At 41.5% G+C, this 14,523-nt stretch overlaps 1 protein-coding gene and 1 long non-coding RNA gene across 2 annotated transcripts; one reads left to right on the top strand and one right to left on the bottom strand.

The window, feature by feature from the left end:
* Positions 1–846: 846 nt before the first annotated feature.
* LOC110988755 (cyclin-dependent kinase 5 activator 1-like) lies at positions 847–7,375 on the bottom strand. The gene has a single exon (XM_022252555.2). The coding sequence runs from the start codon at positions 7,005–7,007 to the stop codon at positions 5,967–5,969; it is 1,041 nt and encodes a 346-aa protein (XP_022108247.1). The 5' UTR covers positions 7,008–7,375; the 3' UTR covers positions 847–5,966.
* Positions 7,376–11,499: 4,124 nt separating this feature from the next.
* Positions 11,500–13,933, top strand: LOC147796299 (uncharacterized). The gene is made up of 3 exons (XR_015428193.1): positions 11,500–11,585; positions 12,469–12,692; positions 13,168–13,933. It is a non-coding gene; the product is annotated as an uncharacterized LOC147796299 (long non-coding RNA).
* The last annotated feature ends 590 nt before the right edge of the window (positions 13,934–14,523 follow it).

Here is a 14,523-nt window from a genome sequence, read left to right as displayed (position 1 = left end):
ACAATCGATTTGTATTTTCTTGTAATTTCTGCTTTGTAATCATGACTGCACTTCTTGGCATTGTTCATTCGCCTAGCAGCTGCCTTGCTGTACTACGTCTGGGTCACCAGAAACAAAATACAGGTCACCTGGATGACAGAGGATACGTGCCTTTTCCGGTCCTTCCCAGGAAACGATGCTGCTGTCGACTGGCTGGCTATCCTGTGTAGATATCAGGTGTGATTTTCTATAGACATTGATTTTAGGAATGACTGAAACATTAAATGCAATAACGTGAGAGCGGATAATCGACTTAAAATTAGAAGCAATGGTTGGGTTGGAATAATAATCATTTCACTGCAATTGTGGAAAGGTCACTTTGGGTTGTCAAAGTTGTTCCATATATTCTAACGAGATGGAATGATACATAGTAACGGAGCGAATCGGCAATTAAAATCTGTGTGAAGATTTCGTTATCACTCGAGATAAAGAATGAGAACATCGTTAAAGAGAAGGGCATCAAATTTATATTGGAGTTGCTGCCAAACAGTTTTGAAAGAGAAATAGTCGGCCGGACATGTGCACAGCTGTGAAATCACCCTCGTGTGATTGTTTCTGTGAATATTTAGCTTTCTGTTTCCACTGTTTAATTTGCGCAAAACGGAACTACATGCACATGGAATGTAAATTGTGCAACAGCGCACTTAAAGTGCATTCTATGGAGGAAATGTTCAGTCGGATTTCTATGCACGTGAACGTCATTTCTCGGCAGTTCACAAAGCTGTTTTTATTTCACAGAAAATTTGCCAAAGAGATATCCCACATGTTCCTAACAAAACAAAGCCAATGCCAAAGTCAACAACACTGTTTCCGTGTGATACATGATTTAATGATATCCGAACGACACTACATTGCACCACCATCTTGGTGTTCTATGCACAAGGTGGGAGACATCATTAAAAAAAATCATTAAATCAAATACAATATTTTTGCAAAAATTATGTACATCACAGTACGTATAATATATACCTCAACACTGACAGTAAATCTTTATATTTATACTAACCTGTTTTGGTTTGATACACACTGTTACAATTATGTTGCGTAAAGTTAAAGGTACTCAGCCAAATGACATTCCTAATCTAAGTACAGCTTCTACTTCATCTGAAGTGGAAAGACGTCGACACAATGTATGAAGAAATTCCGAGGATTATTACATAATAGCCTCAAGACAATCGAGGTGGAAATCATACCAATCAGAGTTGTGTGCCGGCATTTATAACGATTTTTTACAATTGCTGACCAGTCATCATAACTACGTGCTGCTTTATTGAGCATTTTGACAAGCAGTTGGTTTTGTTAGGTAAAATAATGTATTCGTTGCTGCACTAACCAATAAGATCGAGTACTCTGAATGTACATGACAGTCGCATTTACGTAAACGGATGAACTGGATATCGCCCTGTTTGCGAAATGCGCTTCGAGAACTTTGAAAAATGATATACAAAAAGTGTGAGAATTTACGGGGACCAGTACATCAATATCACCCTTTCCCATACGAAACGTGTTTATTTAAGTAGGTTAAATGGCCCTGTGAATAGACATCTCGCACAGTTTTTTTATTTCAGTGGAGGAATAACAGACATTTTGCAATCTTTAATGGTGAGAAATTGTTCAATAGTGAATCAACTGTTTTAAACAAACCGGATTTTTTTTTAGTAACGGGTTTTGTCCTCACACCAAGGTATATTCATAACACTTTATACTCACGGAGTATACAAGTGTTATAAATACACGTCGGTTTAAGGGCAAAACCCGTTACTGGAAAACAGCATCTCCCCAACGCAAAAATGCAAGTTTAAAAAGCAGTTAAATTTAGAATGTGACCAGAACTTATGAGATTCCGGAATAAAATTTAGTAATTACAATTATCGAGTTGATTTTTGCAAAACAGAACAATCAGTTCCAGAACAATATTTGTAGGCGCCATGATTTATATTTTGCCTAACTAGTTCGCTGTTATTAATTCCGAAGCTGTCAACTCGTTGCAATCATCCTCTAGAAAACACCGAAGGTCGCTCGTCTCCCTGCATCCGTTGCGTCAACAAGCGTACATACGACCAAGTAATTGCCGTAGCCTGGCGAGACTCTATCTCCATCGTGCCTTTTTCTCACAGGCACGATAAGTCATCGCTGGCTGATTACTTCAGGCAAAGAACAGGCTATCACGAGCATGAGTCTTCTTCAGATCCACTAAAAACATGGCATACGAGGTGCGCTTGTTGGATATAGCGCCCCGGGTTAATGAATAATATTAAAACACTCGATTCGTTGTACGCCGTTATTACACACAGCATACGTAATTCGTGTTAGTCATCGTCAAATCGAATTCTTGTTGATTACAACAACCAATGAACACTCTTAAGATGTAATGTGATAATCTATGAAAAAATGCTTCTCTGATTCTTAATCAATGGTCAGTTGATGAATTTTCCGTCATATACATGTTACAATGTAAAGCTATTTTTTCCTCTATGTCATTTTATCAAGCTATAGAAATGTTAGAAACAACGGAAAGGTACCCCAGACTGAACATATATGTTCATCCATGTAATTGCATGTATGAAAGATCTTTAGAAATACACTTGGCAGCAGCAGACGTATGAGTACATTTAACCAGATCAATGTAATATTGCAGCGTGCTTTACCATTGATTTACGATATATACATAAACAACCATGATTCAATTTATATACATCTATAAAATTCTTCACAATGACTAGATACCGTTTGCATGTGCAGGAACAGATTGATGTCATTTGGCTGAAGCACCACATTCCATACACACATGAACTTTTTGGTTTTTAGATAATAGACATGACTTAATAATATTAAACGATATAATTATACGCCGGTTTATTGAACAATGACTTTTCTTAATACCGATCTTGCACATGTATAACGTTAATATACTGTATGTGGGCAATGAATATGTACAAACACGTGATAGATCGATCGGTGAGTAAAAGTGACTGTCGTGATTGGTGGTACATTTGTAAAAGTACACTATTTTTTAAGTACTGCAAGGTACCAAGGAGATAACTTTCAGAGGTAATATAATTGGGGTGATATTTTACGAAAGCTTGTTGCAAATTTTGTACTTGAGAAACAATCAAGGTAAGAAGGTTGCAAAAGGATATTGTTAATCATTAAACTTATGATACAATAATACACTGCAAAAAGCTGGCCAATTTATTTTTTAAATGATGGGTGTAAGTACCGGGCGTATCACTTATTTGTTGTAGAAAACATTACTTGCACAACCACTTTTTACCCACTCTTTTATTCCTAAAAAATTAACAATCAGGAGAGAATCATCGGGGTATGGTAATCTGTTTGCCCAACAGTTAAGCTACTCGTCTGGTATGTCGCTTTAAGCAAAAAAGTTGTCCTGCGTTTTTTTAGTGTAAACTTCTTGAAATTGACAATGAAAACGAAATCACGATGAAATTTCACCAAAAGCCTCTTAAAACAGAAGCTGTTTCTCCGGGAAAATTTACCAGCTTGCAGCAGACTGAGCAGCAGCCTCAGCTGCTAGCTTCGGCCGCGCAATGACGTCATAGGCCGTACCGGCTCACCCCCACTTAAATCTCAAGATATTTACCGGGTCGTGTCGGAGTGTGTGCAAAGATTTGTCACTGACACCTTCCGTGACTGATAGCTGCAGCAGATTCCGGCATACCTGGCGAGTTCCGTCAAAATTTGAGGTTCTAATTTATTCATGAAGATTGTTTAAATTAGTATAAATTATATTTTCAAACGGGCATTAGGGATTTCAAGTCGGTTGTTTTGCTTACCTTCTAAAATACAAAGACGTTTCTGCCATTCTTCAGACAAATCGGCATATGACACCATGATGTAATCGGTTTACATGTTAACATTAAAAAGACCAACGGGCCCTTAATTCTATTAAATCCCTTTTCGTTCATATAAGACTCACTCTGGCAACAACATAAATATATTTGGCAAAGATCTGGATGTACCCTTTCATCGTGGAAACAAAAACTTTTTCGCGCAGAGGTATATGAATCGATAAATTAACGGCGTAGAATTTTTCTTGCAGAGCTCGCAGGCAGTGCAGAGAGCTGCTCAAAGCAAAACTGCTGTCAATATCCGTTGCCATGACGACGCTCTCAGAACGGTTTGATGACAGAAAATAAGTAAGTTTGGTTAAAGAACAGTTTTCCCTCGCCTGTTATACTAGCGTGACGAATGAATCGGTCTATAATCCATCATTTATTCGTGGTAACTCCCAACTGACGCGAGTCATTAATGGACTTACAAAATGAGAGAGCTATCATACGTTTGTTCACTGAGAAATACAAAAGAGTTAGTTATCGTTACAACTTCGTGTCATCTTAGTTGCGAATAAATAAAAGTGATACCTTTCTATACAATCTAGCACAATAAAAGAAATCTTTTATATCAAAATAAATATCACACACAATTTATGACAGACTCATACTACATCAGTCGGTATTATAATGCTAGCTCTCCGTGCTGCAGACGATACTCAACATAATTAATATCTCATTCCATAATTAATGCCCCACGTCTGCACCGTGTGCGAGCATGGCGTCGACCAATCAGCAACTGCGAAAGACTCTAAGTAGTCAGCCATATTGGAAATCGGTGAAGAAAACAGCTGCACACACCTTCACGTAGTAAAAAAAAATCCGATGGCTTCTCATTGTGTATCGTGGCTAAAATGTGATCGATGCGGAAAGGAATTGTACTAGTAAAACTAATTATATAGATTCATTATTTTAATTACCAGATAGCGGTGAATTATAAATTACAGACAATACTGCCAATGAACAGTGAAGTCATCCCTAGGTGTCCCAGTCCTAAAATAGAATTATTATGCAAAAATACGTTGAACCACACTTTTCTGGAGGGTTTGCTGCGTGACTGAAACCAAGATATGTTATGTGAATCTGCATGTACACGTACATGTACGTCAAGAGGAAATTGTGTTGAAACGTTATCCGTGCGTTTTCTCTTTCGATGGTGATTTGAGGATACTGGCCATGACAACTTATCCTGTTGTTTGGCAATATGGTCTTATTTACTACTGCAAGATAACTATCCAGATGCAAATTTTATTGGATATGACAAATGATGAGAACTGTTTTGAAGCCTCCCCCAAACACGCAAAGCGTTGCCGATAGAACTTGACCGAAAACCCCCGAATGCCAATACCAGACAAATGTCGCCTGTTATCAAGTGCCTCGACATTGCTTGAAATCTTTCACGTGCAGCTATTTCACACACGCATCAGCAAGAAAGGTCCCCATAAATAGCACCCACACTATCTTGCGCTGTACAGGCATGCGATTTGGCAGCGAGGATACATAATGCCTGCACATTTCGGTATCGCACATAGCAAATTCTAAACTCCAGTCCACGAGTGACTTTACACTTTACAGTTTCGATCAAAACAGTACGCGATCAGATTTCTAGTATCTCTTTCTTGGTTAAAGGACCCATAAACATAAAAGCCATTGCTCATCAAGTAAAATACATGTATGTCTGAAGCACTCAGGTGATACGATCTAAATGCATTTCTCAAAAATGATTGTGCGGGTTAGATCAGTTAAACGGCAAAGCAAAGTTTCAGTACTTTCACAGAATGTTCCATTTTTAAGTACTGACGTAAATCATTTCTTTTGGTGACACAAGACAGACGGTTTTGCTGTCTAACATCTTCCACTTGTGCCACTGCACATTTTGGTTAAAAATATATTCATGCTGACGAACAAAACAGAAACTTTCTTGGTCAGGATTTTGAGAAGAACGAAGCAAATATCTCTGTCACCCTCGTGAACAGATACATAATGGACAAACCTTCACATTGATAAGCTGACACGAATACTCCGTTCGTTTGACCATGGTTTGACAGACTTAGCAATAGCACACCCGTACCTTTAACTTTTGCCGTACGACTTAAGTTCACCCAAGACATCGGTGAAGTAGTTAGAGTCTCTGTTAATTCGCAGCATCTTGGAGCTGCAGTTATTGATGATCTTCAGACATCGTGTCCAAAAGTTATCCTTGTCCTGTTCCACAAGGAAGGGCTTCAGTGGGTAGCTGATTTCGTTACCCATGTAACTGTAGGACAAATAGAGACAGGTGAGTACCGTGGCCTGGAGTTCTAATTCGCTTTGTATCTCCTGGATGGAAACGAGGTCCCGCACCAACATGAACACGAATACCACGTTCGCCGGATTGAGAAAGTTGATGTCCTGCCATCCTTGAACGAGGAGCGACCGGTCGACTGCCCGTAGCCAGACAATGGCGTCGTTGGCATCGAAGCTGCGGAGATGAGGGCACCGCCTGCTGACGAAGTTCCCCAGGCATTTCAAGAGTTCACTGGTGGACGATTGGACTACCTTCTTCGGCGGGACAGCTGGCACCTTCAGCTGGCCACTGGAAGACTTCCGGAGACCGCAGAAGGAGGAGTTGTTGTTCTTGACGTTCTGGTTTTGGCTGTTAGAGTTGGACTGACAGTGGGAATTGAGATTGAAACAGGAGAAGGACTTTTTGATGCTGGACTCCACGTCGTGGCCTGCTGTGGTGTTGATTTCGGACCGTTGGCGCTGCAGCGTTTGGTTAGTGTTATTATTGGCGACTTGATTCTTTGGTTTTAGGACGTGGTTATTGTTGACTTTGTCAATGCCAGTATAGAACTGATTATTTGTAAAGGACGTGGTCGAGACACCAGTGCTGGCAGTCCTTTTCTTGCTGGAAACGTTGAACATCTTCCAGCCAAGGGCACTGATGAACATGGCCGAATGTTTTCGCATAGGCCGCGTGGTGTCGGCCAGTAGGTTCTCCTTAGCGTTGTTGTTGGACGAATTCTTGCTGTTGTACAGCATGTTGAGATTACTGACGCTGAGCGATGCGGTGTCGCCATAGTTGCCGTTATCTTTATGAGGCCTGGGCGAGATGGACAGCACAGTCCCCATGGCGACTGCTGGTTCCTCTTTGCTCGCAGTTCGGCTCTTGAAAAAGCAGAACTGCTTCCTACTTAGGAGACCTATCTTTGTGTTAGACTGCCTACCGATATTGACTACCAAACAATACTCTGGCTAGGTTGCTCGCTGGGCTCGTATCGGTTGCCTTTCCGGGTGTTTGTGACTAAATTTCTGCCCCAATCATGCTGCGTGTCTCCTGCACTGCTGTGATAGAAGTCTAATGCGATCGTTTCCTTTCACTCTATCTCGACGAGATCGAATGGTGATGTCAGGCGCCTTGCCCAATGCTTATACGCTGTGTATGTGAGGCCGTCCGACCGGCTCTCCCTCCCTGTGAGGAAACCGCACGTCACTACCTAATCAGCATACTTCATATACCGCGGTGCAAGTGACATATCGTACGGAGCGCGCAGCTCGCCCTCAAAACTCCTTCCGGTAAGTGCTCATGTGATCAACGACTGTTCAATGTATACGAGAGTCACTATTGACATGAGGGAGAAATGGGATTGCTGATATATGCACAATTCGAAAAAGGAAAATTATTAAGAAAAGACAAAATAAAAACTATCAAGTTTTGTCTAAGAGTGACTCTATGGGAGGGAAATTCGAAACTGTCCAGTTGGAAATTACTGAGACAAGTTATTAAAGGATTTGGGGTGAAAACTGAATGACCGTATCACAGACTTGTGCCAAATTTCAATAAAAGTGAAATATTACGCATTGACATCAGGAAGCGTAGCCTACTTTCCCCAAAGAGGCCATCAAAGGACCGTAGGGTGGATCCAGAGGAGCAACGGTGGCCATGCCTGGCCCAAGGAATCATTTTTTCATTTCTAAATAATGAGAAAAGGGTGTGTTTTGTCTACCTCAGTTCTCTTCCATCCAGAAGCAATTAAACAACCAAGCGGCATGTATATAGCCCTGCCCCTCGGGAAGCACATAGAAGAATGTATGATATATTGTTGGAAACTTTGGCCCCCCGCCCAAAACAAATTTGCCCTCCTTCCGAGAATTTGATTATGAATTCGGCCTTGCTTGATCGGGCAGTGAAATGAAGGAATAAATGTTACAATTTATGATATCAAACTCGCCTAACTATTCAGGCCTATACCCCGAAATTGAAACTATGAAAACGCATTGTGATTACTTGTTTGAAACTAAATGACGTTTGTCACGGGCCGTAATTCTATCCTTTTTGAAGGAGGATAAAAAAACCCCAGATAATTTCAAAGAAATACAACATCTTTAAAGCAGATGCAAATACATAGCGGAATGTATTCTTCGTCCAGAGTGCAGTTTCAATCAACGGGATACGTGACAACATTAGAGTATATTTTGTGACTGAAGCATTAAAAATGTCAGCAAAATTGTTTGTTTTGTTTTTTTAACTTCTCCCATCACAGATGTCGTCAATTGAAAGGAAAGTGTAACCCATAAAATCAGATGTTTTGATTCCAACTGCCCTCAATTATTTCCAAACTCTGAACTGAAACTTCTGAGATGTGTAAAAGACCTATTACACAACAGTCGTCGGAATAAAATTGCATTCCACCATCCTCGCTATTATACACTTGACGTTTCTTACTGCTTCGGTCTGCAGACGAATACATTATGGCGCTCGCCAAAATGCATACTTTTGGCTTTGTCGATGTCACTTTCCTACATGCTGGATACCAGCTGCATTATGCATGCAGCAATCAAATATAGGGACGTTTAGAAAACAGAGCTGCATACAGAAATTTAAGGCCACTGCAGTTAGCAACTTGTCTCGTAATTCAAATTCAAAAGGAAAAACATCGACACGTAACCATAGCTTATTAAAATCTGGTTATTAAAGTCAAGGTTGCCGACAGACCTCACTAAGGTAATACACAATAACAGCTAGGAATCTTCCATCATTTGCGTGGGTTTTTTTAAAACAAAATTCCGCATATTCCCAGGAATTTCATCACTGTGATAGGTGATGGTAAATGTTACGTTTGAGCGCTATAGGATTTTTGCCCGGTCAGTTTTTATTTTGTCTTTCGAGTAGAGGAAGCCAGATGAAAACCGACTGTGGCAGTAGTGAACGTTGAGGGAGCTTCTGCAATGAAATGTGGATAATTATAGCGAACTGTTCTGAAGCGCTTGAATGTGATGTCAAAAAGGCACCATGTCTAAACCTGGGGAGCGCTGAAGTAACTAGGTCTAGATGTCAATGGGTACGCCGGGAGGCATTATTCAGTAAGATTAATTCAAGAGCGCAACCGGGTCTTCCACCCTGGAAAAGGAATTTTGTGAATCAGAGCTGGGCCGCACAATAAAACAGTCGCCTCGAGTTTCTCCATCGTTATTATCGTTGTTCTTGATTGTACTGCGCCATGAGCGTCTCTCGTGCGGATACCGGCGCGTTATAAATATTCATTATTAGTAGTAGTAGCAGTAACTTGGCTTTTTGGTGTATGTTCGGAAAATCATCCATTTCATGTTGGCCATATCGCATCTAAATGCGAAGAAATATGTGGCCCTTCCTACTTCCTTCCTCGTAATGGCGGCTTATTTGTTTGTTTGTTTGTTTGTTTATTTTTCTTTTGTCAACACATTATCAAATTGAAGTATCTATTGGAGGCGATTTCCTTTTCCTCGATTCAATCTTTGAATGATGACGGGGTTTTCATTTACGAGTGGTACATGTATTTAGAAGACATGAACCCCCCATTCCTTCAAACATTTGGTTGCCGTACAGACCGACGTTATTTTATCGAACAAAATACACTGTCCTGACAGAGGGGAAGGGATGTATTGTCACTAACTCTCTCACATGTACACCCCCCGGGTCGGGCGCATTTGAATTCATTTGTTGACAAATTCGTTTTCCGGACGGTTGAGACAGGACACAGGGCAACAACCGCCGAAAGGCCTCCGTTTACAGGAAGACTAGGAAACGGTTGTCCGGTGGAAGGCCTCCGCCAGTGGTCAAACCCAAGTTCCACGAAATATCATGACCAACATTCCAGGGATCGCAGTCAGTCCCATAGATCTGGTTGCAGAACAGTCAAGAGTAACCACAGATATGATAAATATCCCCGATTAAAAAAATCAGGAAAATAACTTACACCTTTCTTAAGTGTTGTATATAAATCAGATTAAAGCTCATTTCATTACCTTTCATTTTCTTTCCATTTAATTACGTCTGAAGATATTTCTAGGCCTGTCCAAAGATGACATTCCCAAAACATGTTGAGAAACCCCATTTCCGTTATTAATGTCATTTGGAGGGACATTTTGTCCTGGCTTTTCAGAAAAAAAGCTAACAGTCTTGATTGTAATGAACCCTCCAGTCCACGGACCACAAATTTATCCAGGTTGACAAGCATACCTTGTGCCAAGTCTGAGAAGGATTAGTCACGGGACAGCTGAAATCTTGGGGAGCCGGATTCCGTGTCTCTCTGCTGGGTACGAAATGTTTTTGTACACAACACCCTTGGGTAACCGAGCTTGAATAAAGCCTGCATTCCGAGAACAGTAATGTTTCATTTTCAGAAATACCTTGTTTCAGGATAAATATTTATTTTCACTTAAATCCAACTTTAATGCAGAAAATGCCCTTCCTTTTGTTCCTAATTTGAGGTTCTCCGTGGTTTATTTATAAAAGAGACGTATAAGATCCAATTTTAGCAGAAGCTGCCAAGGCGTGCAAAGACTGTAGTCTCCTCTCAAGACTGGCAATAAACAGAGGTGTAGCCCCAGTATATTGGTTGAGAAAAAAATTCGTTTTCCGGCTATGAGGTCCAAAACTCCCGGCTCTTTAAGAGCAAGGAAGCAATTTTCTTAATCCACAAATGTGACAAAAAGTGATACCAATAGGCGATGCCTGACCTGCAGTATATGAAGTACATGTATTATATGCGCGTCGCGTTACATCACTTTTGGTGGGGTGGGGCATTTGCGACCTGTTTGTGTGTGTGTGTGTGTGTTTGGGTTATCGTACTGGGGGGGGAGTAGCTAGTGCGCCTGTGCATCCCTCTCTTTTATTAGGGGGCATATGTCGTATTCCCCCTTTTTGTCATTACTGAACCCCTCCGAGTTTCCACATGTAGACATTTATTCATATTTATGAGCAACTATACCCATCGCTCGTATATTTTGATTGTTTCACCCCTAACCTGGGCGCCGCATTGTGTCCAGTTTACCGCAAATCTTATGTAACGTCAAGTCTACCTCAACGGTGTTCGAATATCGAAGTTAGTGTCGTCTCCATAAAGACAGATCAAGCCAAACATGCACTTCTTCTGGCCCTCTTCCCCTGCAGTTTCATGCAGACTAGAACGCATGCACTGACTCACCTTACGCCCCCCGTACATGTACTGCACATCCACTCTTGTGCATGAATAACCCCTAAATTTCGCCATCGGTCAGTTTTACAAGCATCATTCCCTACCGAAGCGCTGTTGCGTGAGATTTAATATTGCACGTATTCGTCTTGCGTTGCCCAAACGTGTGCGAGCGTGCGCGTGTGAAATGAGCTGCGACAGGAATTGACGTTGTATTTTCTACCTGCAGTCGAATTATCAGAGCCAGTCAGCTGACGTAAGCCCCAGCCAGGAGGTGGCCCATATCAATGGATAGGCAGCTTTGCTCTGCGAATTGAAGCGACTGCGCGGCCATCTTAGGCTATTCAATACAATAGCATTATATATAACAGGTTTTGCCCTTACCTAACGTATATTAATAAGCACTGCATGCTCAGTGCTTGTCCGAGAGCTTGCGAAAAAACCTCATAAGCTTACTCGGGTAAGCCCCCCCCCATCCGAGTAAGCTTATGAGGTTTTTTTCGCAAGCTCTCCGACAAGCACTGAGCATGCAGTGCTTATTAATATACGTTGGGTAAGGGCCGAACCTGTTATATATAATTAACATCTCCCCAACGCAAAAAATACATCTTGAAAACACAACAGCAGTTTCCAAGTCACCGGCTTCAGCGGCGTGCATAAATGCACTCAGTGAATGAACTGAAGATGGAGGCCATTCTATTGAATATCCTAAGATGGCCGTGCAGTCGTCTCAATTCAGTAACCGCTGAGCTGCCTATCCCAGTGCATAGAGATCAGTAGCCCTGATACACGGGCGTCGCTAGACCGTTTTGAAGGGGGGGGGGCACGTGAAATTTGTCAACGGACAGTCACGCAAACGAGTGTAATGTAACTCCCGACAAAACCAACCAATGGGGGGCCGGGGGTCACACCCTCGACATCCCTTTTAGCGACGACGGCACCCTGGTAGACATTCAAAATGATAAGAAATAGGCATGTCGGTTGGATCTTAGTGGAATCTTAAATACAAAATAACTAATACATAAAAAAAAACCTGCTGATCCTTTGGTTTTATACATGCATAAGCCTAATGCCTCGCACTTTACACAAAGGAAAAATATTCAGACACTGCAGCAAAAGGTTAATATTCATTTTCTCAGACCAGCAAATACAGCTTACAGCTGAGCAGCGTATGTTTGTGGTAACAGAGTGGTTGAAGATTGGAAGCCTTCAGCTAGTAGCCGATGCATCTGGTCAGCGTTTCCTGACCGTGCCATCCCCACCAAGTCAACAATTTGGAAAAACATCCGAAAGCACCAAAGGGAGGGGACAAGCTTGAATCTCAACAAGGGTCGCTCAGGCTGACGAAGAACGGCAAGATCAGGTGTGAACATCAGGGCTGTCCGTGAGTTACTACAAAGAGACCCGCATGTGTCGGCCAGGAGAAATGGGCTAGGAATTGTCAGAGTTGGGCTGCGGTGAATCTGGTGCAAGACCAGTTCTGACATGGTTGATTAAACTGCTTCGTGCTCAGTCATCTGTGACAGTAAATTGGATTTCTTGGTGTCATAAGAAAGGACACAATCATCAGTTAATGGTGGTTGCCTATTTCCAAAATATTTGTCATGTCCAAGAAATAAAGAAATTAATCTCAGTTTCCTTAAAAAAATAGCTTCTGTATTATTGTTCATGGTCCTGAAAATTATGTTGGTCTAAATAAATATAAATTCGGTGGATGCTTGGTGGAATGTTACGTCCGACGTATGGTGCTCAATCGGAATGCCAAACTCTTTTAAAACAATTCAAGTAAAATATGGTTAATGCAATTACATCATCTGCCTACTTTCTCTCCTTCACAGATCGACCCTAACAAGAAGATGTTCAAGGTAATGACCTGTTACAAAACGTCACTGCCCACACAGGATGTTTCATTGTAATTTCCCTTGTTCTGGGTATTTGTACAACCAATGCTTCCTTAGTCAAGGTCGCATTACTACCACGTGGTGTGACAATAGTTGACTGATTGGACGACCATATTGACACATAACCTTCCTCGGTTCCTTCCTCGATGTTTGAGGTGCGTCTGCCCGTGTGGGAGACGGCGCATAATTTGGTGCAACAGTCTGGGACACCTCCAACCCTACTCATGGCACAACTAGGGTTTGTTTCTCGATTTTCCTCAGTTTGACCTAATGTTTGTTTTGTTTTTTTGTGGTAAGTAAGGAGATCCATCATCATGAGCCTAAAACTGCGCCTTCAATTCAAATTACCAAATATTTTATTACTGTAACAAATTTATTCTATGCACACGTAGAGTCCTTTTTTGTTTCCGCTGGACGATGAATGAAGCCAACTTCCCAACACGGGAATTTTGTTTTCAACAAGAAGCTACATTTCATCTTTGTACTAAATGAATTTCAATGTAACTTAAGAATAACACATATGCAGAAATGGCAAATTCGCTCCAATAAATTACATAATTCAGCGAAACGACCCCAGGCCGATCCTTTTATTTCGCCATCAAATATTTCATGACAGTTAATTCATTCACTTATTACAGAGTGCTTCCTTTATGGTGGCCTCGGAGGCAATGGATACGTTTTAAGACATGTTCATAAACGAGGTAGTACTGACTTTTAAAATAGATGTTATAAAATTGATGGTATTGTACAAAATAAAGCATTCAGCTCCCGGCTGTACAGATGATTAACGGAAGAATATCTAGACCAACAGATGGAAATGCTGTGAACGAATATGCTGCTCAGGAAGGAACCGACGAGGTACCGACGGGGGACTCACTTGGAGTGAGTCACCAGAATTTATGCTCTTGCAGCATAAGCACATTTCCATCCATGACGAATAATCGAAAACGCAACACACAAGGATCTTGTGCATATTCTACATGTAGGCCTACACATATACCCGGGCAATGCGTAGCATGGCAGGACATATGCAAAACAGAAAGTGAAACGTGATACGGCAATTGGGAGGGGAGTTTCTTTCGGGGGGGGGGTTACTCGCGTTTTGTAGGCGGTAAAAATAACAATGGGGTGTATGAATAAGGAGGTTGCCACGGCTGGGAAAAAGAAATCAACGAGACAAGTGAGCAAAGCGAGAGTTGGTGCGGAGTGTTTTTTCGTCAGGTGCTGCAATACAAATGTTACCACAAGTGTCGTTGGTGTACTCTGCAGTGCCATTGGGCAAGACAGTGAAGG

Source organism: Acanthaster planci, linkage group LG17 (assembly GCF_054643075.1).
Source record: "Acanthaster planci isolate LZ-2023a linkage group LG17, COTS_SCS, whole genome shotgun sequence".
Lineage (NCBI taxonomy): Eukaryota > Metazoa > Echinodermata > Asteroidea > Valvatida > Acanthasteridae > Acanthaster > Acanthaster planci.
Note: the sequence above shows the minus strand (reverse complement) of the source record. Positions and strands in the feature narration are given on the sequence as shown.